Genomic DNA, 13,458 nt, shown 5'->3' on the forward strand with positions numbered 1-13,458 from the left:
CTCACACAAGATCCTCCATTTCACATCTTTGTGCCTTTGCACTAGCCATTCACAATGCCTGGAATGCACTGTCTCCTTACCTCTGCCTCATAGAATCTCTCCACTTAAAATGCAGCTTAGGAAGCATCCTTTGCATAAACTTTTCTTGATCTCTGCAACTGCTAGTGCCCTCCCTCTGAAACTCTATATTTTATTTAAGTCCTTTGTAGATCTCTGAAATAATTCTATATTTATACTGTATATCTGTGTGTACTTATCTCTCCATTAGAATGTAAGTAGTTCATTGGAAATAGGGATTGTTTCCTTCTTTGGACTTGAACCCAATACTTAGCACAGTTCCTGGTGTATATATAGTAAAATAAATGCTTTTTGGTTGAAGATTTTGAGGGGGGAGATGATTGAGGGGACAATCCTGGTGGAGATAGGAGGGGAGAAGATCAAAAGTACATATGGAGGTAGAGTGTTTAATATGTAATATCTTTCTTCTTCATGATCTAAGAAGCTATGATAAACTGAAATTTCAAGATGCCTTCAAAAAGGAGAATGCTAAAAATGACAAGGGCATGCCAAAGACAAATTTTGCTCACTTCAAGATTTTATTGGATTCCAGTTAGTCAAAAGTTCCACTTAACTAAGAATCAGTTTATCTTGTTTCATGTATTTTTTTTTCTCCAAAGATTCTGTCACTACCTGAACCCAAAAGTTTTAGTAGTTCTTTTGAATGATAAAAATTAATTGAACAGGGCTATCAATATTAGGAGTTAGAATAAGGTAAGTGGTGATAACATGTAAACCAAGAAAAGCCAAAACCCAGCATGAATTTCCAAAACCTATAAAATTATTGTATTACCATAAAGAGACTGTGTAAAAAATAAAATTTAAATTATAGATCTAGAGCTGGAAGCTCTATCCCCTCTTTTTGCAACTTTTAAAACTGAGTTTTACACATAAATGCTGTCCAAAGAGGCTAAATGTCTAGCTGATCATAAAAAATGACATTTTAAAAGTAGCTTTATGCTTTTCGAAGAAATTAAACTTCTATCTCATTTGGCCAAAACTGGAACTTTGAAAATAATTCTTTTTTTAAATTTTTTGTTTTTTAAACCCTTACCTTCCATCTTAGAATCAATATTGTATGTTGGTTCCAAGGCAGAAGAATCATAAGGGCTAGGCAATGAGGGTTAAGTGACTTGCCCAAGGTCACAGAGTTAGGAAGTATCTGAAGCCAGGTTTAAACCTAAGACTTCCCATCTCTAGGCCTGAATAATTCCTTTTTTAATTTCATAGGCTTTTGTTTTGTAAGATAAAGAGCAAAATATTATTCAAAGGATTAACCTTTGGTTTTCACAAAGTTTTGATAATCATCGAATCTCAGAATTTTAGAATATACATACACCTTTCATTCTACCCTGGAATAGTTCTAATTATAGTAGGACCCCTGTATCCATTGACTCAGTATCCTCTGTTGTCTGTCCTTCATTTTCTAAGAGGACCAATGACATCACAGGGATCATGATGTTTTGACTTGTGCATGAATTGGATTTAAGTGAGGCAGAGTTGCACACAGTTGCTAGCCTCATTCTTCCAGCATCATCAAAAAGTCAGGACAACTGGTGATGGCCCAGTAGATGACTTTGGCATATTCAATGCCTGACCAAGCTCTAAGAATTTCATAGCACCTGGCTTCAGCCAGGAACAAAATGTTCTCATTCCCCCAGTTCATTCTGCCTAGAGAAGTCTTCATATGCTTGAGTAGATATCCCTTCTACTCACTGATGGGTCTATGACCTATTATAAACCAATCTGAGGTTGGTTAACCTCAACCTTCTGAGATGGTTTTACCAAGGTATGGCCGCTGCACATGCACATGTACATTTAGCTAGGTCTAGGTTTCTGTCTTCTACATATTTGCTTTGCCTTCATTCAAGTCACTGATCAAAATGAACTATTGTGCCGTGGATGTTGTCTTGCTGTGGCACTCTTTTAGAAACTTTCTTGTGTTCTATATCCATTAATCACAGACATTCTGGTTTCTAGAAACTATGTATGATATGTCTTACTCTGAAACCCTTTTAGAAATTTTGCTTGATATGAATATATGAATCATAATTCTTTGCTATGGTCATTGTCATGTCTAAAGACTTTACATATGGTACTTCACAGCTTTAGCATTAATTTTGAGAATCTGTGATAATTTATCCTACTTGCTAAATTGAACATTTATATTGAGATTATAACATTTATTGACACTTTATAGTTTTAAAATGTGCAAGGCTAACATTCAAGAAACTATTAATTTCTTCCACTGTAATTTGCCTCCATTTGGGAATTTTGGTTTTTTGGGACCTTATGATTCAAGTAGTCAAACTTTTCACTTAAGCCATTAACATAGAGCTTAGAAACCTTTTCTGTTATTATCCTTTAAAAAAAGAAGAGCAAGTATTTATTAAGACAATATCCAAGGGAAGAATATGATCCTAAAGACAAAGTTAGAAAACAAAGCAATTAGATATAATGATTCCTAATATTATTTGATATCTCCCTCTTAATATTATCAATTGCTCCCAAATTCAACTCTGATTTTTCCCCAGGATTACAAAGAACATTTTAAATTTCACCAGAACCTTTTGAGTTAAAAGTTCTCTGGGTGTGGTATCTTGACTCCAGTGATCTAAGTTTCAAGGCAGAATGCCATCAAAAGCCCTTATTGTTTACTTTTCTTATTTGCCAGGAGATTCCCTTCCTTGTATTTGTATCCCGAGGACTTAGCATAGCGCCTAGTACATAATGTACCTTTAATAAATTCTTGTTGGTTGATTGATCATAGTTTCAGTCAATCTATATAAACCTGTTCACTGCATTAGGGCTAATTAAAAACATAACCATACCATTTCCTTTGGCTCCTTTGCAACTAGTTTTCCTGACTCTCTTTCATGTCCTGAAGCCAAAAGGAGAGTATATTTAGTTATGAATGATGCCAATCATCTACATAAAACCCTTCCCCCCCCCCCAAAAAGCTGCTTGACTCATTTCTATTTTTTTTTCTTCTATATTCTTAAGGTGACTTCACTTCTGTTTCCTTTTGTTGTTTTTTATAAAAAATTGGCCACTTATTAACTATCTTCTGTTCAAACTACTTTCTTTTGAAGAAATAGTTTATTGCTTCTTTGTGGTTACTAATTCTGCCATATCTACAATCTGTTGATTAGTTATTGACAGCCATTTTAAAAAATTTACGTTTGAAGGAAGGGAAGAGGGTGGGGCATGCCTGAATACTTGCCAAAGCTAGAACTTGGAGAGCCAGGAAGAGAGAACTAGAGGGGGAGCAGCCAAATGAAGTGGCCATACCTGGGCTAGTTGGCAGCAGTTACCTCAGTGAGGTTCTGCACCTGGGACTGGCCCAACTGCTGATGCTGGAGAGGATCCACAAAGTGGATGAGTACTCTTTTACTAGTGATGCTGGCATTGATAAAAAAGAAGAGTAGGAAAATTATGATGAAGATGATGCCAGAGTGAAGGAAGACAGTAGGGTCCTGGTTATGAATGATAACTGTGACATCATTGTGGCTGACATGGACACTGTTGTTGGAATTCTTTCTTACATAGTGTGGCCATTGTAAGCAGTTTGCTGCAACATGTTAAAAAATAACTAAGGTGCCTCAAGGAAATGATCCTCCTATCCCTGTCACTAAATTAATACAACAGCAGCATCTTCATTAGTCAGCCAGTATGACATAAATGCCTATTCCACCATCAAAATACTGAAGAAAGGGCAGACAATTGATTATACTAGCCCAAGAACAGAAGGTGACATTGTTGCTAATGTCAAAGAGGTTTCCCAAACCAACCAGACCCCTTCACCTGAAGTAGACCTAATGCTTACTAAAGATAACTTTGATAAAATAATGGATGATATACACATCATTTTGATGGCGATCTATGCTCCCTGGTTTGGACACTTTAAGAAATTTGCTCTGTTCAAATTCGACTTCAGACACTTCCCAGCTGTGTAACCCTGGGCAAGTCACTTGACCCCCATTGCCTACCCTTACAATTCTTCTGCCTTGGAGTCAATAAACAATATTGACTCCAAGATGGAGGGCAAGGGTTTAAAAAAAAAGAATAGAAAAGAAAAGAAAAGAAAAGAAAAGAAAGAAATTTGCTTCGGAATATGAGAAAACTGCAGAAGAAATCAGTAAATACTTTCTACCCATTTTCTTACCTAATGTAGATGGCATTGCAGAAACAGTGATGTCAATGTTACTGGATACCCAACTGAAGATCTTCTGCCAGGGGAAAGCTTTTGATTACAGTGGCCCATGAAAAAAATATAGTATTCTGAACTACATAATTGAATGGTCCATACCCTCAAGCCAAAGAAATTCTGCCTGTGAAGGAAGTCTAGGAATTTCTGAAGGATGGAAATAATATCATTATTATTAACATCTTAAAAGCTTACAGCTATATCAGGATACTGCTAATAACATGAGGGAAGATTACAAATTCCATGATACTTAAAACCATGAAGTTGCAAAATTCCTGAAAGTATCTTCTGAAATGATTTTGAAGTAGTCAGAAAAAGTTTAAATATAAATGAAAAATCAATGTTTTAAATATTCAAGAATCCACTGAAGGAGTTTTGATCAAGTATAATGTGGTAAAGTGTGCCATTAGATGATCATCAAACAACTTCCAGTGTATGGTAAACATCCTTTGGTGGTTATTTATTATATGTGGAATTTAGTTTTGACTGTAGAGTTGTTACTCCATATTGGAGGAACAAGGTCTTGCAAATTACTAAGGACTTCCCTGAATACACATTTGTTACTATTGGTGAGATTTTTTCTGAAGGGAAGGACTTGAGACTTAGTAACAGTGGCAAAGATATCAATACAACTATGTTAGCTGAGGGTGGCAAGAAGTATGTCATGGAACCATAGGAATTTGATTCATATATACATAGGGACTTTGTGTTGGCATTCAGAAAAATCAATCATCAAATCCCAGCCTGTGACCAAAAACAACAAATGGCTTATAATGATTATGTTGGGTTTTGACTCCATTATAATGGACCCCAAAACAGATGTCTTTATTGAGTTCTATGTCATAGTGTGGAAATTGTAATCAGAAAGAGCCTGTGTCCACCAAATTGAGAAAGAAGTACAACCATAAATAAAAAAACACACACACAACCTGGATATAGTCAAGATGGATGCCACTGCTAATGATGTGACCAACAACCCCTATCAAGTAGAGAGATTTCCTATGGTCCAATTTGCCCCCTCACACTGACAAAATATAACTCTATTAAATTTTAAATTTAGAAGAAAGATTTGGAGCATTTGTGGACATTTAAAAGGATCACAAAACAAAACTAAGCAAGACCATAGAAAAAATTTTAAAGCCAAGAGGAGGAAGGAAATTGCTATGTGTACAATTTCGTTTTCAAATGAAAGGTTGCTGAATGGGGAACCAAATGAGCATTGTGGGCAAAGGAGGTTGTGTTAAAACAGCTTCTGTATCCGATTTTTTTTCTTCTTATGTTTAACATTGTGATGCACAAATAGCACGAATAGCTCATAATAGCATAAAGCAGATATTTAAGTAAAATTCATCTATTTTGTCTTTAAAAATAAATAAAAATTTACAGTTAACCTTGTTGTTATTAATTACCTGCCAAGGTACTTACCCACGAAAATATATAGATTCCAATACTTCACTTTTTTATATTGTCCATTTTTTATTTTTTGAATGCTTTTAAAGGGTTCCCTAATTTTCTAAGTACTTGTTTTCAGATTTAAATTTAATCAATACTCTTATAGGAAGGACTCCATATCTTATCAACTGTTTAAATTGAAATTTTCTTTTTCAAAACAATAAATTGAAGAATTTAGATAGATTGTTAAAGTGAATCATTATTTATTGATTACTGTTTTCTGGAGATAAAGCTACAAGCAAGCAAGGCAATTTCTGTCTTCAAGGAGCTTAACTTCTAAAGAAGGATGACTGTACATTAAAGGGAACTAGAAAAGGATGAGGAAAGGAAGAGCAGTATGATGTGGAGGACTGGTTCTGGGCAAGACATAGAGAAAACTGACTTATCAGAGTTTTGCACAAAGCCAGGCATATATATTAAGTCCTTAATAAATGTCTACTAATTTGACTTCTACATGTCTTTTACTTTTCTGTTTGTTTGGATTTATTTTTTAGTATATAAGCTACCTTCTTCATGATGTATTTTTATTCATTACAGTAAAACCTGGTGGCATTTCAGAAGCAAAGATATCACAGTTGAATGAATTTTATTAAAAAACTAAAGTTTATTCTTATATACATATAACCTAGAATAATCCAGCCATTTCTCATGGAATTTTTTCTTGTTCTTTTAAACAGAATATTTTGAGCCTATTATCTTTTCCTTTATGATTCAGAATAATTACTATGTGTGCGTGTATGTATATATCAGTGATAGTATATAGTCTACACAGTGAGCAGCTATTATGATGTATAGAAATGTTTGCCTATATGTGGAGCTAAAGATACTTGACATTGATCTTTAGACTCTAGGCATTAGATAACGCATGGCTTCTGAAATAATAAAAACTAAATTGAATAAGCCACAGTACATATACCTGTTGGAAGGACAGTTTAACATGATTTATTTTAATTGAATCTATTCAGCATTTGAATGGTTTGGTAAATTTACTGATTTAATATATTGTTTCCCTCTTGTTTACTTGTTTTCACATTCAGTTGTCTTAGAATGAAATGTTCTATATTTCTTAGACTTTTAATTTTGCCTCTACAGCAGTCAACCTAACAAAAAGTCTTAAATTGATACTTTTAAAAAGGAAAAGTAATTTAAATATACATAAAGAAAAGCAAATCAAAATTCCATAAGCAAATAAATTGAAATGAAATATTTTCAAATATTGCTGAAGGACTAGAAAAGCATTTAACATGAACTTTCATAGTGTATCTATGTTAAAAAATTTTTGTGTTTACCTAATGTAATGTATGTTCAAGTTTGGAGCAATAGAATTATTAACTAACAAACATTGTTTCTGGGATTTTCTCTTCTAAACTTATAAAATATTTCTATCCTTCACCTTCTAGACCTCTCTTCAGAAGTTAACGTAACAGGAATTGTGTGTTATTCCAAGTTGATATTTACCACATATATTCCATTTTCTCATGACAGAAAGACATGAAACTTGACTCAATAAAGTTTCTGACTAATAACTGCCTTTGAAGAATGTTAAAATTGAAAATGAGAATGTTATTCATAATTACAAGTTCACATCAGTATCTATAAGCAGAATATCAGCTTTGAATATGCCCAAAATTGGCCTTATCTGATCTCCATTTTATACCTGTTGGTTAATTGTTTCTGGGCAGTTCCAAATTCTATATCTTAAGTAATGATCCCTGATCAACCTTAGATCAAAGTCACTGAAGGCATGTTTTAAGTAGAATTCAGTGTAATTACACCATCAAGATACAAAGCATTTTTTCTGCACCTTGAACAGAGGAAGTAACTCAGTTACATCCTTTGTTTCCTAAGAGCATACTTAAATCACAGTAATCTGGCATCTGGCATTATTTCTTAAACACTTAAATAACAGAAATGCAGCAATATTGAATATTGACTGTGCTTGCCAGTGCTCTTAAAGAAATCAGCTTCCTTGGTCATAAGTATGGGTATAAATGCCTCATTTTTTAATGAACATCTGCCCTTTTTTTCATTGCTCAATAGATAATATCTCTCATTTCATTCAATTGGTTTCTTTTCTCAGTTTAAAAGAAATTCCAACTGAGGAAATTGTAAGACCATTAACTATTTCCAGAACTGTTTCAAGTGTGTTTTAAGAATATACTGGGTAAATCCTTTTGAGTTAACTTAATTTTTAAACAATAGAACTCTTTGACTAGTTGGACCTTTTAAAAAAAATGTCAGTGTGTCATATACTTCATTTCCCTCTCCGTATGCTTTTTTTCTTTTCTTCTGTCTCTTCTCATTCTATAGATTCAGATCCAGGACATACAAGTGAAAATTGGGGGGAGAGACTAATATCTTCTTACAGGACATATTCAGGTAATTAGACTATCAGGTGTTCTTTCTTCAGCCAGTGGTTTTTGTCATATTTACCATTAGTAATTGTTACTACAGATTTCTTATTTCTTTCAAATTTCTTATTTCAAAACCAATCATTTCTAACAAAGATGAATAGATACATTTAATTAAAGTAGTGAAACCTTATAAATAATAATAACTTTCTAAAACAAACTTGAATATTCTGAGATATTCAAGATTTTATTAGCCAGAAATTTTCATACTTTCACAGATAGCATAAAAATGTTTCAGATGCCATATACAAATGACTCTAGTTTTCCCTCATCACATATCTTTAAAAGCAATATAATGTATTTATTATGTAAGATAATGTGTATTTTCTACAGGATAGTTACAAATGGAGGGCAGATAAATTTCACTTTTTCATTTTCTTTTCCTTCAGTCATGACTTTGCTAAGCCACTTCTAACTTACCCTCATCTATCTCACTTTTGAAAAGATAAGAGTCCTTTCTTATTTGTAATTAGAGTCTTCTAGTCATACTACCTAGCACCCTGTATGTTTGCAGAAGTTGTTGTAAAAGAAAACAAAATAACAGAACAAAGCAATGTCTATAAAGTATGTTCTTTTGTCGTACCATAGTTCATATAAGTGTATAGAGCTATTTTACCATGGCTTACGACAAAAGAATTAAAAGTAATGCATGTGCATCATTAATACTTTTAAAGAAAAACCTTACATGTATTCTTAAATACATAAAGATTAATCTTTTGAGTACCTTTTTTATTCCAGCATTCCTATGTCATGGAAGATTCTTTTTAATAATGTCCCAGTATACTTAAGTCTTAAGCACTCAAGTGCTATATTTACAATATGAGGTGGCTAATGAATTGAAATTAACCTCTTATTATAAATGAGTAAGTAAACAGTCTACACAACCCTGAAAAAAACAGCTGTTTCTAGATAGGACTATCCTGAATGATGTTAATTTAGGATTTGTCACAAAGACATTTTCCCTTAATTATAAATGTCCTTAAATTCTAGCATAACAAAAACATTTCTGTTATGCCAGATAGTAAAATTAAAATAATATGTAATGCCCTAATAATATATTCCACATGAGAATTACATACAGTAAAGACTACAGACCAAGTATTTCTGATATAAATCATTAAGAAGGATAATAGTTCAAACCATTTTATCAGAGATCATTTCAGTACCCAAAAATAACAGCAAAACCTTTCTAGTTTTCTATTACTGGAATGGTGGTACATTTGAAAGTTGAAAAATAATCCTTCAGGTCATTCATACAGGTAGGTGTTGATTGATTGCTCACTTATTCTTTGAAATATAGCTTAAATACTTAATTCTTTGATATTGACAGCTATCCCAGAATTGAAGCAATATAGTTTTCTCCTTGAAATAATTTGTAAACTGTTTCTAAAGCAGAGAAAAGACCTTTGTGTGTCCATAGCAGTTTGAAAATTGTCTACCTACATACATACACATTTTTGAAAAATATCAGTCAATAAACATTTATTAAACACCTACTATGTACCAGACTCTGTGTTAAGAGATAAGGATACAAAAAAAGGTACAAGATAGGTCATGCCCTCAAGGAGCTCATAATCTAGGGAGGCATCATGTATAAACAAGTTTATACAAACAAAGGATAAATTGGAAATTATCCAATTGGAAAAAGGCACTGGAATTATAGAGAATGAGGAAAGGCTTTCTGTAGAAGGTTACTTTTTATTAAGGACTTGAAGGAAGCCAGAGAATCCAAGAAGTGGAGATGAGGAGGGGAGAACATTTTGGGCAGGAAGAAAAGCCAGTGAAAATGGCTAGAATCAAGAGATGGAGTTCCTTGTTTAAGGAACAACAAAGAAGCCAGTATCTTTAGATCTCACAGTGGAGTGGGGTCAGAGAGAACAAAAATAGAAGTAAACAAGAAATATAAGGAGGACTTGCAGCTCCCTTTGAAGTTTTGAGGATTCATTATACATAAAATAAATATCTAAATAGAGAACATTTTCAGGCATTAAAAGTATATGTACTTATTAAGAGTACAACAGGGACTGGCCAATAAGAACCTAACACATATAAGCATACACAAAATATTTGACTTGATAAAATCCTCAATGTAGATTTTGGAGCATGCACAAGTATTTTGTAATTGTTTCTGGTCTTCTTACTATATGTCTTTTTGATTGGTTGCTGAGCTAGAACTGGGTGTTTGTATACAAAAGATTTCCATAGCAGACAACTTTTCTTCCTACTCCTATGGAGTAAAACAAATTAGCTGATAAGGGTGAAAGAAAGGCCTTGGCCCTCTCTCACCTGGAACCAAGGCCCTGAGCACCAAACCCTACTGATGTTTATGTCTTTATGTCTGTTCTTATTCTCTGCCTTACAAGAAGGGATTTTGGAGATAAGTTGCATCCTTGCGTGTATGAGTCTAGTCAACACAAAGCCATGTGAAACATGACCTAGGCCTGGGTGAAAATAGTCTAAGGCCCCTCCCCCACCAAGAAGTCCACAGCAGCTTGTTCTCCTCACTCTTAACAACATAGCCAGGAAAGAAAAAGAATTATTTTCTCCCACTCTTTCCCTTCCTGCCGATGATTTTATATACACCCTGATGACAGCCCCCAATCAAAAATGGTATATGGTAGGAGGACTGGAGATAATCTTAGAATGTCTTCATGTTCTAAAGTCTACATAAGAGATTGCATCAGGACCAATGTGATGTGCTTGCTGATAAGGGCCGAGATTTCAGTGACCAACAGAAATTTTTAAAACTGTCTCTTCTATCCTAGATACCCACCCAGCTTGTTTACCTCTTCTCCTAGCTTCGAATGTTTTCCAAAGAAAATTTTATTTTTGTCTTTTAAAATGGCCTACTTGACAGTGATGGAACAGTATACTTTTTCTGGGTTTAATGTTTTTGGAGGGGGAAAAGGGGAATCAAGAATTGGTACAAGGCTTTTCTGGTGGGAGTAGCGTTCAACAATCCAAGACTGGGATTTTTTTACTTTTGAAGCTACAGAGTTCATTTCTTTATAGTTGTCTTTGAAGAGTCAAGTGAATCTTGGATTTTTGAAAGTCTTAAAGACCTCCAGAAGGGTTGGGGGAAATGCTTTCAGTTACTCGGCATTTCTTGATAAACTATTCATTTGTCAGTGCCTAAATAGATACTCTAAAAGTATATTGACTACAGCATTTTGGGTAGATGTTACATTTTTATACATGCCTGACCTATTCTAAGGCTGGTGCCTACATGTGTCAGGGTTCCCCTCCCCATGTAGAAGGATCTAATAACTTTTGATTTGAAAATTATGAAGGAAAACATTAAGTTCACAAAGGATATATTAAAAATAGTCCAAATCTTGTGAAGTATTGCAAAGTTAAAAAAAACACATCTTAATACATAATATGCTAGTGGTCTTCTTGAATCTAGTATCAATAACAGAGGAATAATTTTGTATTTATAGATTTTAGTGATAATTTTGAGGCAGCTAGGTAATTCAGTGGATAAAGCACCAGATCTGAAGTGAGAAACTCCTGAGTTCAAATTCAATCCCCAACACTTACCATCTGTGTGACTGTGGGCAAGTCACTTAACTTCTCTTGGCCTCAGTTTCCCCATCTGTAAAATGGAGGCAATAGTTGTAAAAGCACTTATTGACACAGTGCCTGGTACATAGTCAGAACTATATAAAAGTTATTATTATTAGATACTTCTCAATATGTTACCTAGACACTTTTTTACCTGTCATCAAACGTTAATTAGTGCCTGTTTCTATGCTAGATAGTAAGAATGCATACCTCATTACCCACCCCACCTCCCAATATTAAGTCAAATAAATAATAAATAATAAATCAAATGTAGGGAAAACAGAATTCAAGTGGGTGCTATGGATATTTCTTCTCTTGCTATGTAGTGATATATGTTATATATGTACATGAAGAAAGATTTTTTTATCATCAACATCAAATATAGACTATTAGAGCTTAGCAGGTTCCCAGAGATCATCCCTATCATACAAATTTGAATTTGTGCTCAAATATGTGCTATGCTTCCATTAAATAGAAATCTGTTTTCCAAAATCTATATTTTTATTTTTAAAACATTTTATAAAAAAATTCATTAATCAAGCAAATAGATGTCATTTTAAAAATGAGAAAATAAAAGCAGAATGTATTTTCCCAAATTATAAGAAGCCTTTAAGGCAGTGATGGGCAAACTACAGCTGTGGGCCAGATGCAGCCCCCTGAAATGTTCTATCTAATTCGGTGCGCAACATTCCTAATCTAATGAACACAAATGAGTAGGCTACAATATAATGAAACTTCGAAAGAGTTGCCTTAGAAACAGACTGACAGATGAACATTTCCTTTCCTTTGGCCCCCTCTGCTTTTTTTTTTTTTTTTTTACATCACTGCTTTAAGGGAAATATTAAACCATTTTAAAAAAAAAATCCTACACTTATTAGATTTTACTTCAAACAGCACATAAATGGTTGATAACATGCTGATACCTTTTGGTTATTTTAATGATAGCATAATAAGTTAATTACTACATTTCCTTAGATTTAAGTTTATTAGTGTTGAAACTTATTAAAAAGGCAAAGACTATTTAGGTTCACTAACAGAAGATAAATGACAAAGGCATTAACGAAATTACTGGAAAATAAAAATTACTTGGACTCAAAGAAAATATCTGATGATATGCTTACAAAAGGATTTTTAAAGTATTTTTCAGAATAATTTTGTTAATGATGTCAAAATTAAGATTAATAATAAGTAATCATTTATTAAACACCTACTATGTTCTATGCACTACACTAAGCACTATAGATACAAAAAGAGACAAAATACAGTCCCTGTCTTCAAGGAACCTGCAGTCTAAAGGAGAAGATAACAGATAAATATATTCAAACAGGCTAGGTACAGAAAAATAGGAAATAATATACTAAGAATTAATAATTTGTACTAAGATTTTTTTAATGGTACAAGTACTTTATAAATAACAGAAGAAATTAGTGGCTCAGTGGATTCAGAGCTAGGCCTAAAGACAGGAGGTCCTGGGTTCAGATCTGGCCTCAGACACTTCCTAGCTATGTGACCCTGAGCAAGTCACTTGACCCTCCATTGCCTAGCCCTTTCCACTCTTCTGCTTTGGAACCAATACAGAGTATTGATTCCAAGATGGAAGATAAGGATTTTAAAAAAGAAGAAGAAACTAGAAACATTGAGCAGGAATCAAAAATATATTTAATTTGTACAGACTTATGGCACTTGCAACTTATTAAATAAATAAGGAAGATTTTTAGAGGAAAATTACATTAAGATATATTTAAATGATTTATGAGTTTTCCACTG

The 13,458-nt window shown here is 33.5% G+C and overlaps 1 protein-coding gene across 1 annotated transcript in view; it reads left to right on the forward strand.

Annotated features, from left to right (window-relative positions):
* The window catches only part of ANKRD12 (ankyrin repeat domain 12), a 225,126-nt gene that overhangs the window by 124,377 nt on the left and 87,291 nt on the right, over positions 1-13,458 (forward strand). The window contains exon 5 of the mRNA XM_044683126.1: positions 8,027-8,095. Coding sequence (XP_044539061.1) covers positions 8,027-8,095 — 69 coding nt within the window. The remainder of the gene's footprint in view (positions 1-8,026; positions 8,096-13,458) is intronic.

This window comes from Gracilinanus agilis, chromosome 1 (genome assembly GCF_016433145.1).
Source record: "Gracilinanus agilis isolate LMUSP501 chromosome 1, AgileGrace, whole genome shotgun sequence".
Lineage (NCBI taxonomy): Eukaryota > Metazoa > Chordata > Mammalia > Didelphimorphia > Didelphidae > Gracilinanus > Gracilinanus agilis.